Genomic DNA, 16,246 nt, shown 5'->3' on the forward strand with positions numbered 1-16,246 from the left:
TCAAAACGCGATCTGCACTAATAGTCCTCACATCACTCTCCACTCTCGAGCACTCCACGTATAGTCCACTCCCTTCACACTAAACAACAACAGGCAACACGACACCAAACCATGTAAGGGGGCCGGTTAACTTAACCCCCCGACGAGCTATTTAGTGAGTAGAGGGCGCTAAATTAGCCCCGCTTCCCCCCCCCCCCGTCTTACCCCTTGTCAAAAGCGATCGCCACGACAAAACCCCGTACACCCCATAATAATATAGTCTGGCTCCCAGACACCGCGTCGCACATGTACAGGAACCCCGAGAGAGAACACTAACAATAGGGAGCACATTTTGGCTCCGCAAACGTTTACGCTCCTTTATGCTCCTTATGCTTTCTATATACTACTTTTTTTTTCCTGTCCTTTTCGGGTCCTCCGCATGGGGTAGACGGACGAATCCCCGTGCCATATGTTTTTGGCGCCTGTACGAAATTGCCGGCTGTTAGGGTCCGATTGAGTTCCCCCTGAAGAAAGGGTATACGGCGGGTATGAAGCGTTGCCGGAGACCATTTAGATGGATCTATATAAAAATATAAGGGAACGCCAATCAATGAAGAAACGGCATTGCGAGTGACGTTTGAATGAGGTATGCAACTCGTTTGAGGGAGTATTCAGGCTGAAGGAAAGCTGTGTGTGTATGTGTGTGTGTGTGTGGGGGGGGGGGGGGTAATCTCGATGGTGTTGTTAAGAGTTTTATGGTGGGTGTTACTGGTGTCTGCAAAGGGAAGATATGCGGTTATGTAAAATGTTTGTAGCCGATAAGTTCGTGTCACTGTCTATTAGGCGAGCAAGAAATGTCAAACGGGGCATGCCATATGTTCCTCTCGTGATTACGAACGGAATGGTTAAGGTGATACAATCACATACTCATTTTCCACAATGGATCACATAATGAAAATTTCTACCATTAATTGTTCAAAGAGCCGTGAACAGGAATGGAACTACAAAAAAAATCTTGTCTCAGTGTGATAACAGATAAATGCAATAAGTAGTTGTCGTCATAATAATGCGGCGTTTTGCGTCCCTACCTCACACACTTCAAAAAATGCTAGTGTTTTGTTTACTTCCTTTCTCTCTCTATACATCACAGTGAAGTACTGGGCGCGTGCATATAATGTGAGTGACATGCACGCACGTAATGCGGCCAGAATGTGCAAGTGTTATCAACTTGTCATAAGCTAAATTCTAAGATTCAGGAGTAAATACACTTCCCGAAGTCCATATATGCATATTGTCTTGGTTGAACTTCGATCTGGAGAGAGCGTTCTTTTTTTTTTTTTTTTTTTGTACATGTGAAAACGCCATACCGAATAACGAAGCAAAACTGTGACACGACGCCCACAGAGTGTACTTTCCTCGGTTTTCTCTGCGAAACCAAACATACAGCAGCACGCCACTATAAACAGATATTTTCCAGAGCAGGTAATGTTTCAGAAGAACTATATACTACTGAAACATTTTGGAGCACTACGTGTAGAGTGACCATCTTTAAGTAATTGAGGGGCTTACGTCGCGAGACAACTGAGATCATGAGCGACGCCACAGCGGTCGGTCTGTGGATTGCTTTTGCCCACCTGAGGGTTCTTTAACGTGCGATGAAAGCTCATCCCACGGCACCCCGCATTTAACGTCCCTCGCGGAAGACGACGTGTCTAAGCAACTTGTACCCTGCCACCAAGTTGCTGGCGTCCTCGGCCGGGTTCGAACCCGCGATCTCGGGATCAGAAGGCGAACACGCTACCGACTGAGCACATCTGTATGATCTGTCTGTTGAGCAAATTTCTATCGAACGTGGAACGCTCATCGTTATCGTTGAAACTTAATGTGCCAGTTGCCTTCTATACACACTTTACTGAACTCAACTCAACTCATATTCTAACTTTTATGCCTTGCGCACTGACATTATCTCCTCATGAGGGATTCATGTGGTGACTGTTGGGTGTGTGGACTACCGCGCGGTATACCTAACTTTGGGAATGGAGTGCATAGCTATTATGCCACACCAAAAGCTTGGATCATTATTTATTCACCCAACACCTTCTCATTTCAGTATCAGATACTGGCCAGTATGCGCTGAGGTACTGAGCTACAAATTCAGCAGTAAATGTATTGATTTACACATATTGCAGCCTTTCAGAGGCTATAGCAGAAGCAGGCACACCTGATGCGCACGGCAAATTAATTGACAGGAAGTTCCCTATAGTGGAACCAGGACCAACATTCCATTGAGGGATAGTGCGTGAAAAGAAACTATGTTTGAAACTATTAATACGCGAGAAAAGAGGTACAATATTCTGGGGATGCTCATTACGTAACGATGAGGGTTGCGCGAAACTGAAGTAAGATGAATGTTGAATATTAAGCCGCCCTTGAAGAATTAAGTACAAATATTTCATCCTTTCCAGTGTCCTCCTGCTACTGAGCGGAGAGTGGAGGGCAGAAGTCGGAGAGAATTTTCTGTCATAACGTTTCATGATAAACCTGACTCCCTTGGTTTCCTCCCTCCCTTGGAACTATTTCTAGTGTTTTCATATCTCTGCCAGTGATGCATACTGCGCAAAATTAGGAGCACTAGGGTTTTGTATGTCAGAAGCTTAGTATTAATACACTCCAGTTTCAGGGTATATTTAAGGAAACAAAGTCTTAAAAGAGTTTTAGAAGACACAGCGTTAATGTGCACCTTCCACTTAAGTCAGTGAAAAAGTGGACTCCCGAATATTTGAACGTCTCAACTCGGCTTATTAGATTGTCAAACTTCTTCATCGTCATCACTTCAGTTATGCATTGTTGTTGTTAATCTTGAAAAGATAATCTGATTAATGCGCTTTGTAAGTTCGAAATACAGCAAAGAGAGTGAGAGATATAGTAAAATTATGCCATGTCGTGGAAAGCCAACATTCTTACGCACGTTGTTGTTCCATTTTCGCGTTAGCTGGACTGGAGTGCTTGTCAAGCGGAGCAGAGCTATCCCCGGCCAGCCCCGGTCGCGCGGGCAGCCCAGGAGGTACGCCGATAGGAGAACACGGCACATCCCACCATCATCACCACTCGTCCAATGGTGAAAGTTCCTCTAAGAAGAAGCACCGTCGCAACCGCACCACCTTCACCACTTATCAACTGCACGAGCTGGAACGTGCTTTTGAGAAATCTCACTACCCAGATGTCTACAGTAGGGAGGAGCTCGCGATAAAGGTCAACCTGCCTGAAGTGAGGGTACAGGTGAGTACGCGTCACGCATTGTATTTCTTCGCTCTGCCTACACTCTAAAAACAGAACTTCACCGCATAGCACGCTGTGCTCCAGCCATTACCAAGAATGATAGGGTTATCGCTTCTGATTCGTTTTAGAGCGTACGTTTTTTTGGGTTTTTTTGTTTTTTCATGCCTGGTTGTTGATGTAGATTAATTTGATTGAAGTGAAACACGCCAACGCATCCCCTTCGACGTTCTCCGACACCTACATTGTTTAAAAGATAAGTTAAGTGCACGATTCCAGCGAACACATCATTGTGAATGACATCGGCCCTCTCTCGTGATTTGTTGGAAATATAATCTTGAAACATTACTACACTGTGTAGCATGCTCCTAGCCAACCTATCATCCCGGATGACATTGTCCTCTCACCTGATTTGTTCAAAACGGGGGCAAAAAAATGTAGCTTTTTTGTTTCACTTACGCAGTTACGAAAACTGTCACAAAAAGCCGTACACACCCCTATCTCTCCAAATCGGTATAGTTTAATTTGGAACTTCATATCGGGTTTAAAGACAAAAGGTCCATACGTGTTAACACCGCGAAGCAACAGCGGCTATATGAGCGGCTTGCAGACGTGAACAGGTGGAGAGAATATGCGTAACGGGCCTACTTCTGAGGGAACTGTGTCGATATCAGCCGGGAATGCCTGCGGGTAAACACACGGAAATCCTCATGGGACATATCTAGGTGACGCTGGTAACACACCGCCGTGTCGGAAGGCAGATATAAGGACAAAAAAACGAAACCACCCAGTTAGGGGAAAATGAGGACGTGTTTCATTTTCTTTTTCTTCGCACGCTGTTGTAGAAGTACACCCACGTAGATAAAACTCATCCTGTTATAACATTAACTGACCAACACGGCTACGCCATACAGAAGAAAGAAGGAAACCCAACTTATTACGGCACATAATGACCTCGAAAACCTCAATAACCCAGCACTCATGTCCAGTGCTCAAGCTTTCACTCCGTCGTACTAGCTAATAAACTTATCGATCCCTATTCGTCACAATAATGAACTCCGCGTATAAGCCGCAGCAGCGTAATTACCAAACGAGCGCGTATAGTCCCACCTGGTGGACGCCTCGCGAGCCCATTTATTTGGCCGCTTTCAGTTGACAGTTAATTTTACGCTAGGCTGCTCTCAACACCGTGACCAGTGGACGGACGCATGCAGAGGTAACCACGGGAACAGATCGAGCCACATATATTCCACAATAAAAAGTAAAAAGAAGAAGCAGAAGAAAAGAGCGTCAAATGAAAGTGAAATGTTGTGGTCAATCTCTACGGGCGGGATCGAAAAATATTAAGTTGGCGGGAGATTGTTTCACGTACGCCGAGCTCGCCACTGTGTTACATGTCTGTGTGGTTATGAATGAAACCGAGTGCGTCGGTCCTTGTTCTACACTCCGCGTGTGACATCAGGTTCAGTAAGAAATATCGTCCTGCTGAATGTCGCTAAATCGCTATCGCAAAAATATAAATAGCACTAAATATTGGCGTTGAGCACTCCGTGTCAAGCGATGCCAGCTACACTCTTAAAAGGGAACTTCACCGCATAGCACGGTCCTAGCTAACCATAATCTCGAATGATATCGTTATCTGCCCTGATTTGTTGAAAACGGGAGGCGTACGCCTTTTGTGTGACAATTATGAACAGCATAAGTGTCGCAAAAAAGGTATATGCTACCCGTTTTCAACAAATCTGAGCAGATAACGATATCATTCGAGATGATGGTTGGCTAGGAGCGTGCTATGCGGTGAAGTTCATTTTTTGAGAGCGTGGGTTCGTTGCTATCCTACACTCTTAAAACAAAGCTTCACCACATAGCACACTGAAGGCCAATCATTGTACAGAGGCATACACTCTTAGAAAAATGGCTAGTAAAAGGGTAGTAACGACTGCGGTTACTATCCTCGAAGTGCGTTACTAGTTGGTCACTAGCTGAGTACTAGCTAAGAGTTGTGGAAAGCAGTAAATACTGCCGTTACTAGCCAGAAAGTTTTGCTTAGTAGCTGTTACTAGATCGATACTTATGTTTGTTACATGTTATTTTATGCCCGTTAATTTGTGATGGAGGCGATATTATCCGAGTTAAACGGTAATTTGATTTAAAACACATGTGTCAGTAGAGTAGCATTTTATTCAATACGGGAGAGACTTACGGTAGCGTATTATTTGCTCCTGAGACAACCGTATGCGCGCATCCACACCCAAGAAGTCGCTTTTGATTTGTTGAAAGCACGGGGCGTATGCCTTTTTGCAACAATTAACATTTCTGCCTAAGTGTCACAAAAAGGCGTACGCCTCGCATTTTCAACAAATCAGAGGAGAGAACGATAGCACTGGGAATGATGGTTGGCTAGAACCGTGCTATGTGGTGAAGCTCATTTTTAACCGTGTATGAGGCAGAGAGAATTGAACGATCTGCGGACATCAACGATCGAAGCTTCTAAATGCCTTTTTACAGTATTGCGTCCCTCTAATCATATTCGCCACGTCAATAGAAAGGTTGAATTGGATGTAGCACGTTGATGGGCGCCCCAAGAAACTCCTCCATTTGCGCCATCATGTAATGCACCCTTAAGGGAGAACTTCACCGCATAGCACGCTGTGCACCAACCACGGTCACGAATGATAGGGTTATCGCACCTGATTCGAATGTGGGCGTACGCCTTTGTGTTTCAATTATCGTATGTCCAAATTGACATAAAATGGCGTACGCCCCCATCTGTCTTCGAATCAGAAGCGCTAATCCTATCATTCGTGGCCGTGGTTAGCGCACAGCGTGCTATGCGGTGGAGTTATGTTTTTAGAGTGATAGAAAGTGCGGGACGTACGCCGTTTCCGTACAAAATAAATGTATAATTTTGTACGCCGTACACACTCTAAAAACAGAGCTTCACCGCATAGCACGCTGTGCGCCAACCCACGAATGATAGGGTTATCGCTTCCGATTCCAGGAGAGAACGGGGCGTACGCCTTTTTGTGGCAATTTGGGTATATGGTAATTTCCACAAAACGACGTACGCCTCCCTCTCTCCTCGAATCAAAAGCGATAACCCTATCGTTCGCGGCAATCATGGCGTACTGCGTGCTATGCGGTCAAGTTCTGTTTTTAGAGTGCAAAATAAGAATTGTCATAAAAGGGCGCAAGTACCCCTTTCCCAAAAAAGCAAAGGGAAAGAATGATGTCATTCGGGATGATGGTCGGCTAGTAATGTGTTATGCGGTGAAGTTCTGCTTTGCACACGGCGAAGCCTTTCACAACCACCGTCTGCTTTGCCGACATTTCCTTATAGATTACACTCAACTTTTATAGCACGACCTCCTTGAAAAGAAAAGCATGTTGATTGCGCTGCGTGGTAACGGCCCTTATCTTAACGGTTCCCTCCACGAGGAGAACCCTATATCGCAGCTTATTAGCTACGACGAGTTCCTTTCGTGGCGTCACAGGTGTTGCTCTGCCATGCAGACATTAACAATTAAGTTCATGTCAAGGCGCGCGGTAATATAACGCAATCCTGTCACATTTCCCGTATACGACGGGGTTTCGTCAGACTAACAAGCAAAAAAAAGAGGATGAAAACTCTCCACTCGCTACAAATCCTCCATAATCCATCCTTCCTAAAATTGGCATAAAACAGGGACGCAGCAATAACGTTATGCGACGGGGCAACAGGCTGCATTCAAAATTGGCCTTGTCCTCTCATTTCCATATTCATAGCCTAATTATTTGCAAAACACTTTCCCCATATAATCTAACCTTGTTATACACCACTGCGTCCTCCGTAATCCAGTCTGAAAATGTTCCCGGGAGAGTGTCGCGCTTTTCCTTCGCGTGTCACAGCTAATGTATACCGAACAGGTACGCACGAAATCGCCGCTGCGTGCGTATATTCGTTAATCTCTCATTACGCATGCGTGGAGTGAAACAGTCGCAACATCCTCCTTTGTTTGCGTATGGGAGTCAAACGTGATCCGAATCGTGTTATCAAACCCGGGACAGTGCTCGGAATAAACCTCATGTTCAACCCGTGTTATCTACGCAGGAAAGTTTGTCCTAATTTGCTTAGTATACATTGATGAAGATGAGCTTTACTTGCTGAGGACAATAAATGCATTTCAATAGGACTACGTGACGAGCTTATTTGTTGAGCGTCACAAGCGTCGCTTGTTGGCAAACGACTTTGCGCCGATTGACAGCCGACCCCTTGACCTCAGACTCATTTTGGGACCATGGGACAAACGGAAGCAGATGTCCGTCTTACGACCCTTTGTCAAATTCCTTGAAACCACCGGCCTGATCGACTCCCTCTAAGACCCCGTCAGCGTCGTCAGCATCATCCTCCTCTCATTTTTCCCCAATTGTAATGGGGTAGCATTCTGCTCAATGAGCGGAAGACATCACCATACCATCGTCATCATGTATGTCTCTCTCCCTCTTATGTGTGCGACATCCTCTACAGGTCACGAGCGGTATACGTAACGGTATTGCCCAAAAGTATTTGAAGTTTACTATGCGATCTAAAACAAAACAAACGCCTTTATTTAAATGATGATGAGTGGAGAGTTTCATCGCCAGGGGCGATACCCTATACCCCATTGCTGGAGATCGAGCGCTCTCTACCGACAATCAAAATTGCCGAATGCAGCTTTAAAAAACGAAAACTAATAACTACCCTCAGAACCAGCATTACATAGCTCCCCATTCATCATCTGGCAATAAATAAATTTGTTGTTTAGCATTCGTATTTAGTAAGTATTTGTGGGCAACTATTTCTGCGCTAACTAAGTAAGATAGAACTAAAATACAGACTTTAGCGCTTATTTCGCCTACACACTAAAAACAGAGCTTCACCGCATAGCACGCACCTAGCCCACCATCACCGCGATTGACAATGTTCTCTCTCTTTGATTTGATGAAAACGGGGAGGGGGGGGGGCGTACGCCATTTTTTTGAGAAATTATGAACTACATAATACCACAAAAATGGCGTACGCCCCCCGTTTTCAGTAAATCAGGGAAGGGAAAGAGTCACCCGGGATGATGGTTGGCTAGGAGCGTGCTATGCGGTGAAGCTCTGTTTTTAGTGTGTAGGCGAAATAAGCGCTAAAGTCCCGTCAATAAACAAGGCCTGGCAAGGGAAATCAGTCCGCTACCCAATCTCATCTACGACGGCCGAACTCCTGGCCTTGCTACACGCAGCTGCTGCGGTTCAAGTCACCGGAATACCTAAGGCCGTCTTGCTTACGGACTCCAAAAGTGCCCTCAACAACGTGATAAACCCCATGTGTGGTAGCATTCTGGCCCGATGTATAAGGAGATCGTGTGCCCAGCATAGGCTAACCGGAGGTGAGCTTACGCTCCAATGGATCCCATCTCATGTCGGCATCAGAGGCAACGAACGAGCGGACCAGCTAGCTTCCTCAGCACACAACAGCTGCAGCCCATCCTTAGCAGTCCCGGCCGACACTGACAGGCTCTTGGTCGTCAAACAGCTAGTTGAGGTGCGTCACCCTGGCATACAGGACATCATGCAGAATCACCGACCCTCTCTCCCCACGAAAGATCTTCCCCGTGGTATGCAGACAATGCTCCATCGATTACGCACAGGATCTGCGTTCACGAACTCTCAACTGTGCAAGATCGGCTCCAGGGAGGATTCCAGTTGCGGACACTGTAATCATCCGGAGACAATTGCGCATATCCTGACAGAATGCCGTGCATACCATGCCATGCGGGAAACCCATCTTCCCCACGCCAGGCCTGGTATACTGACGGACGTCCTCTTCCCCGAAGGTTCTTGTGCGGAACGACTTTCAAAAACTCGCGGCCTCGTGCGCTTTCTCCAAGCAACGGGCCTAGCGGAGAGACCACTCTAGTGCACCTCTCACCTACAGTGTGCTTCCGTCCCATCAGTACCGGTCATCCTGCTTCTACATCACTTTGAAGTCCTCAACTCCCCTTTCTCCCACCTTCGTTTCCTTTTTTTTTTTTTGGCTATAGTCGTGACGATGCCCACTTGAGTGCGGCCAACAACGGCAAGCTACCTCGACACCCCCCCCCCCCCTCTCTGTTTTGAGGGTGACCCACATTGTATATATAAGTGGCAATTTTTGTTGTTGTTGTTGTGGAAATTTTACCGTAAGGATGTAACATAATAAGCAATGATAGCACACTCTTAAAAATTTATCTTCACCGCATAGCACGCTCCTGGCCAACCGTCATCTTTAATAACATCGTTTTCAACAAATCAGGGCAGATGTCGATATCATGAAAGATGATGGTTGGCTAGGAGCACGCCATGCGGTGAAGTTTTCATCACCACCACCACCACTACCACCTCATTTTTAAGAGTGCAGAATAAGTGATTTGAGGGAGTCATATACGTATTATCCGCAGGTTCAGCGCGACTAACGGGAATATCCCTGCACCGATTGTACCCAAAAACTGTACTAATTGGATCATCACGTAGCCATACATTCGCACTTCCCTTGTATTACAGAACACGAGAACGGTTACTGTCCAATCACTTTCACTTTTCTGTTTTGTTTTGCAATAAACCTATATCCCCCCCTGTCCAATCAAATAGCATCCATGGGCAGCTTACGTAGAAATAGAGCGGCTTTTTGATAGGCTAATTCCGCTCGTCGTTTTCGCACAGTGTAGTGTGCCAGCGGTAGTTGTGGTGATGATGGAACTGCTTGTTGCAGCCGGCACCGGAACGTCACGACTATCGCAGGCCGAAGGGGGGGGGGGGCGTGCGTCCTGGGACGACTTCACAGGGAAGTGTGCCGACATTTGTCTTAGTGCGCCTGAGACCCAGGAAAATCCCCAGACAGCACAGCCGGCACCGGGATACGAATCCGGGACCAATGAAATGCGACGCATGTTTGTAGCGGCTGTGTAGCATGCACGCTCGAGCAAGTGCAACTCATTACCTGGGTTGAAAATTCAGTCATTGTCCACAGCCAGCAGTTACGAATTGTGCCTGGTAGAGGCAAGGATAATCCTCAAGATGACATTCCCCAACCACCTCTGTCACCGACAAGCTCAGGAAGGAGGACGGAGTCCAAGTAGAGTCTTTAGACACCGACTTCTTCTACTCTGTGATTAACCTTACCTATGGTTGCTCGTTAGATTATGCGGTCTCATCTCTCGAGGATTATTCATATGCAATCTTGCAGTAACTCTTCGTTCTTAGAGCGAGGGCAGTATTTTTGAAGCGTGATGTGGAGCAAGTATTGCGGTTGTCCCTTCCTGCAGTTCAAACTCTATTACAACAAACTCTAACTAATACAAACTCTAATTAATATCACCGGTAAAGTGTAGCCGTGCTTCAAACACCGCATAGACTCGGAGACGTTTCGGAAAATGGAATGCTAAGGTAACGCCATTACTTCACGAAAGTAATGGCATTAGTATTTCATTACTAAGCATGCAAAAGTAACGAGGAAAGTAATACATTACTTTACAAAACTATAACGAGTAACCGTAATGCAGTACAAAGTAAAAGTAATTTCCCAAACTCCGCATTAGCCGTATCGCAGAGAACGCGAACTCTTCTATATAGCCATCTCTCGTCCTACTGCCAGCGGGTGAGGCATCATCTGTCCACTACTCTTTTCTCGTAATTCGAGGGGGACTCCGAATTAACGCAAATGGTTGAACCCAGCATATGCGTAAACCAGAGTAGCTCATCTCGCGTCACGGCGGGTCACAAAGGGAGCGTAAAATGGATGCCATGCGAGGTCTAAATTCAATTGAGTCCATATTCAATGCGCACAGATTCACTTACCCGCGCACGCTTGCAGCTATGTTGAGTGCTTCGGGTATAGGCAATATAGAATGTTGAAAAGGGGGCTGCGTCTCACACGCGCGCCCATATAGTGAACGGATGGGGGCTTCGGATAAACAGCGTATTCTACAGTTATATTCACCCAAAGCAATATCTGATGCTCTCTCGCTGTGTATCTTCGCTTCTCCTTGGATACTACCTGCATGCTATCCGCTTTGAACCTTCCTGCCGTCCCTTGTATTTGCCCAGTTTGATTTGTTGGCTTTGCGGTATGATGATCCGTATGATGCTGGCGCGCTTTATCGTGATGCGCGTAACGTTGCGGAATACTCTGTCAGTCTAGTGTATTTCATGCGAAGGTTTACTGTTCGCATTGCCGTGTATGCACTAAGAGCGACATTCCCACAGAATATTCTAGCGCGAGAAAAAGAAAAAGAAAAACAGGCGTCTCCCTGCTGATGCAACGAGTTGTAATGCGACAGCAGTCGTCGAACTTCTAAGAAAATGCGGGGATAATTGTATACATGCTGTCCCAGAAAACGTGTCATTGAATAATAAAAAGAAAAAAACTACGCTCCCTATAATTATGCGGTCAACGGCATTTGCTCTTCCTAGGGTTTTGCCACCTCCTGATGTGAATATCATGTAACATAAGGTTTATTATGTGAACTTTTGCGAACTGAATTCGGAAATTTGCAAAGTAAAGCTCATTTTTGTACCCCACCAACGTGAAGAGCGTGCCGAATTTACTCGAATCCATGATAATTGACAGCGATATTGAGGTTCTATCCCATCGGAAAAAAATATCCGAACATCATGCTTTTGGGGCACGAAGAGCATAGCGCTCGACGACTTTCTGAGCGCAATCGTGGTCAATCCGACCAAAGGAGGTTGCAACCCCAGCCCACCGAGTGATAGTAGAAAGAGATAACGCAGGATGGCTCATCGCATTCAGCTTCCGCTGAAATCACGCCTTCCCTCACGCAATTTCAGGAGCCGTGACTTTTTTTACTATCACCCGGTGGACTGGGTTTGCGACCTCCTTTCGTCGGACGGACAAGATTGCGCTCAAAATGTCGTCGAGCGCTATGCTCTTGGTGCCCCGAAAAGCACGATGTTCGGCCAGGGGATGGAATTGGTAATATATGCTGGGGTGGTTGAAATGTGAAGCACAGCGGTGTTGGCACTCCTCGAGAGTATACGATAGGACGCTGCACTTCAGTGCGATAGCAATGTGGCAATGTTTTCGAACTTTTCTCAGTTGTTGACTCAAGGATAGAAATATGCAAGATATGGCTAACAAGCGGGATAAATGGTTAGGGAACGTTTAGGAAGATGAGCACAAAATCTTCTGTGGTTCATCTCATAGAGTCAACAATACAAAGAAAAACTTTTCTTGCCGCACCATGAGTATCTCAAATAACACACATAGCCATCTCGCAACGTTGTTGCCCGGTGTGAAAGTGAAGGAACCTCGAGCCCGCAGTTGGTCCCTCGATGATAGTCCTTAAAATCACTAGTTCTCCCAGAGTTCGAATATGCCGCTATCGTGTGATGTGCTGATCACAGCACAATCTCGAACTCAATAGAAACAGTATACAAAACAGGGCAGCCCGATTCATATTCGGCAATTAGCGCCGCACCGCCAGTGTCACTGTCATGAAACAGAACCTCAACCTGCCTCTTTCCACTCGCCGAACAATAATTATAGTCTCTGTTTGTTTCGCAAAATTTGTTATCATAAGAATTGCCTGAGAGAACTGTTAATCCAACAACCTACATATATCTCAACTCGCACCGATCAGCAGAAAGTATAGGCATCGCCTCAAACAACTTTAATTTGGCTTTGGAGAGTGGGGAGGTTCATTGCCACAGGCGATACTCTACCCCATTGCTGGTGGGAATGTGGGGAATAAAATAACGAGCCCCTTCACAATAACGATCGAAGTCAGATGGTGTCCAGAAATGTTAGAAGAGCTTTGAGCGCAGAGCGTTGCTGGGCTGGATTAGGCCAGGGACCAAGCAATTTCGATAGGGAGAAAGGGCGAGAGTCCAGCTGACGAGGACACTCTGAGAGTGTGGTTCGAGAAGGTTGGTAGTGGGAGCAGTGAAGAAGAGTATGCTCCAGATCCTCAAGCACACCACAGTGGCAGCACGTGGGAGAGTCCACTTGTCTCAAGCGGTAACGCCACTGAGCTGTAAAGGCCACATCGAGGCGCATTCGGTGGACTAATGCAGCATCTTGACGACAGGTGTTTCGTGGCATGCGGAAAGCGAGCGTTGGATCAACTCTGCTCAACATAGAGGGGGGAAGAATGTGGGTTGTCCATTGGCGGGAAGCCTCATGCTCAACAAGATCACTTCACGGTACATTTCTGCTTCGTATCGCTTGAGTAGAACCACCTCCCAGGTGCCTTTACCTCCATTACCGACGCCAAGCAATTTAAGAAATGTTTATGCGACTACTTCGCTGCACAGTCATTTTTCAATCTTCATGTTGTAGACTTGTGCAATGTTAGCTCTACTCTCACCCAAATGTTTCATTTCGTTTTTTTATTTACCTCCACTTATCTGTTCAATTTGTTCATGCGAACTTTGTAAATCTTTCTGTGTGGTGCTCCATATTAACATTATATTATAAAATATTAACCACTCCCCCTCTGTATTGCCACACGGCGCTCAGGGTAAATAAATAAATGAGTTTCGAGGTCGCGCAACACGGCAACAGTCTGCCTTCCGCCTCCATATCCTTCTAGGGGGCACCACGAGTCGCTGACTCGTGAGTTCACGACATTTTCACTCCGAATGACTCGTCTATTCGCACGCAGGTATGGTTTCAAAATCGCCGAGCAAAATGGCGCCGGCAAGAAAAGATGGAGTGCCAGAGCGCTCTGCAGAACAACGTCTCTTCGCCTATTCATCGCCTCCAAGGAGGGACCTCCCCAGAGTCCCCTCAGCCCCCGGTCGTGCCCCTGGATCCGTGGTTGTCACCTCCTCTCTTGCCCTTCTTGCCACCTACGCACCATTTCTACGGGGCGCCACCGTTTCTACAGGTAATGTTATCACCACCATTCGTGCTCGTTGTTTCTGAGGGCTGCGTATAACTTTGGTCGAGTGAGACGTGAATACTCTAGAGGTCGCCAATCTGTCGGGATTTCGTCCGTGTTAACCGCGCTAACCTAACCTTTCGTCCGTGTATCCATTACGTCTAATATGGGCGGTGAATGTGTAACAGTAACAACAATGTGAGAGTAACAGTGTGTGTAACGGTGGTTTGAAAGGCGCCACAATGTATCACGCGACACTCTTAGAACAGAATTTCACCACATAACAAGCCGAAGGCCAACCATTGCACAGAATAACAACGTTATCACTTATCGGTTGTGGAAAGTGTGGAGCCAACGCCATTTTGTGACAATTAACATAACTGCGTAGGTGTCACAAAAGGCGCGCGCCTCCCGTTCTCAACAAATCAGAGGAGACATTACAGGGGTCAGATGTCATTTGGAATAATAGTTTGTTAGATGTTGTGTTTTAAGAGTACTGTAATATGAAAGGTGTTACAACAGCACGCTACAACAGAAACCCACTGAGAAGGAAGAAAAACCTGGTCGTGTAACGTTCGTGAGATAAAGGCACGAAAGATGTCACGATATACCTGGGAAAATTACCGATTTCGTTAAAAGCACCACAATAGAAACCCTCCTACACACCAGAGAGAGAACAAAAAAAAATACTGGTCAATCAGCGAGCATGGCATAAATAATAGTTTAAAAAAATAACGCATTGAAAATGAGTCCCCAAAGAACCGCCAAAGAAAGCAAGAAAACACAAAAGAGAGGGTAATCTCGAAATAGAGAACGGTAACTTCATGGTAGTTACCACTATACGGCCTTGAGCAAAACAAGCCTTGCCTGCCTTGTGTGCATGTTGCATGGTGGGCTCTGCCTTTAGTCGATAAGAGAAAGCAACGCTGACGGGCGAGACATTGTTTATGCGCAGGCAGGGTCCCACCCCTACATAGCTACCAGCACCTCCACTGCCACCTCTCCATCACCCCTGAATCTCACCGTGGCTGAACCGAGTGAAACGGACCGGAGGAGACACAACGGTGAAGTGGCCGCGCACGACCAAAACGTCGGCGACCCCAGCGACACTTCTCGCAGCTCTAGCATCGTTGCGTTACGGCTTCGAGCCCGGGAACACGTCGAACTGCTCTGCAAAGGTGTCGCTACTGTGTGACGTCACCACAGTAACGACAATGTGTACATAGAAGGACGATACTGTCATGAAATGAACTGGAATGTCTGCGATATCTGAAAGCAGTGGTTGACCGAAACGGAAGTGACGTCAGTGACTGGACTGAAGAAAGAAAAACAGTAAAATTGATTTGATTAATTTCAAAGTGACGATGATTATGATGATGGTAGGAGAAAATGTAATTTGAAAGTGTTCAGCCGCGCTTGTAGTGGTTTTCAACAGCTCGGTAGTGTTCACAATGCCCATAGTTTGTTTCAAGAAGATTATGCTGTCTTTGTGAACTTTCAGAAACAGTTAGGCCAACTCCGCAGGACTATATGCACGACTCACTTGTACATAACACATAATAACGTATACGATGTCGGGACTCGTTCTGGATCCACGGATCAAAATACATAGATTTATTGCGGTGATCCAGTAAAAGCGGTTCGTACTCTATGGATTGGTTCTTGGTGTCCTCTTTCTTCTTTGCATCCTTGTGGTTTGCTAATTTTGGGAGGTAGAGTCACACAAAGCTTCACCGCATAACACGCTCTTATCCAACCGCCATCAGAATGATACCGTTATCACTCCTGATTTGTGAAAAGCACGGGACATGCGCTTTTTTTGTGATAATTAGCATAACTGCGTAAGTGTCAAAAAGGCATACGCCTATACCGCTTTCCAGAGATCAGTACAGTTAACGGTATCACTTTAAAAACAGCACTTCACCGCATAGCACGCTGTGTGCCAACCGTTGCCAAGAATGATAGGGTTATCGCTTCTGATTCGAAGAGAGAGGGGGGGCGTATGCCTTTTTCTGTCAATTTTCATATATCCAAATTGCTACAAAAAGGCGTACGCCCACCTTTCTCTTCGAATCAGAAATGATAACCCTATCATTCGTGGCAAT

General features: G+C 46.2%; 1 protein-coding gene across 2 annotated transcripts in view; it reads left to right on the plus strand.

Annotated features, from left to right (window-relative positions):
• LOC135387359 (retina and anterior neural fold homeobox protein 2-like) overlaps window positions 1-15,794 on the plus strand; it is a 31,897-nt gene extending 16,103 nt beyond the window's left edge. The window contains exons 2-4 of one of the 2 annotated variants that reach the window (XM_064616587.1): window positions 2,972-3,258; window positions 13,923-14,147; window positions 15,097-15,794. In XM_064616587.1, the coding sequence (XP_064472657.1) occupies window positions 2,972-3,258; window positions 13,923-14,147; window positions 15,097-15,336 (752 nt within the window). In that variant the 3' untranslated portion in view covers window positions 15,337-15,794. The remainder of the gene's footprint in view (window positions 1-2,971; window positions 3,259-13,922; window positions 14,148-15,096) is intronic. The other variant, XM_064616588.1, reaches the window with a different exon arrangement.
• Window positions 15,795-16,246: the final 452 nt, after the last annotated feature.

Source organism: Ornithodoros turicata, chromosome 3 (assembly GCF_037126465.1).
Source record: "Ornithodoros turicata isolate Travis chromosome 3, ASM3712646v1, whole genome shotgun sequence".
NCBI classification, from domain to species: domain Eukaryota; kingdom Metazoa; phylum Arthropoda; class Arachnida; order Ixodida; family Argasidae; genus Ornithodoros; species Ornithodoros turicata.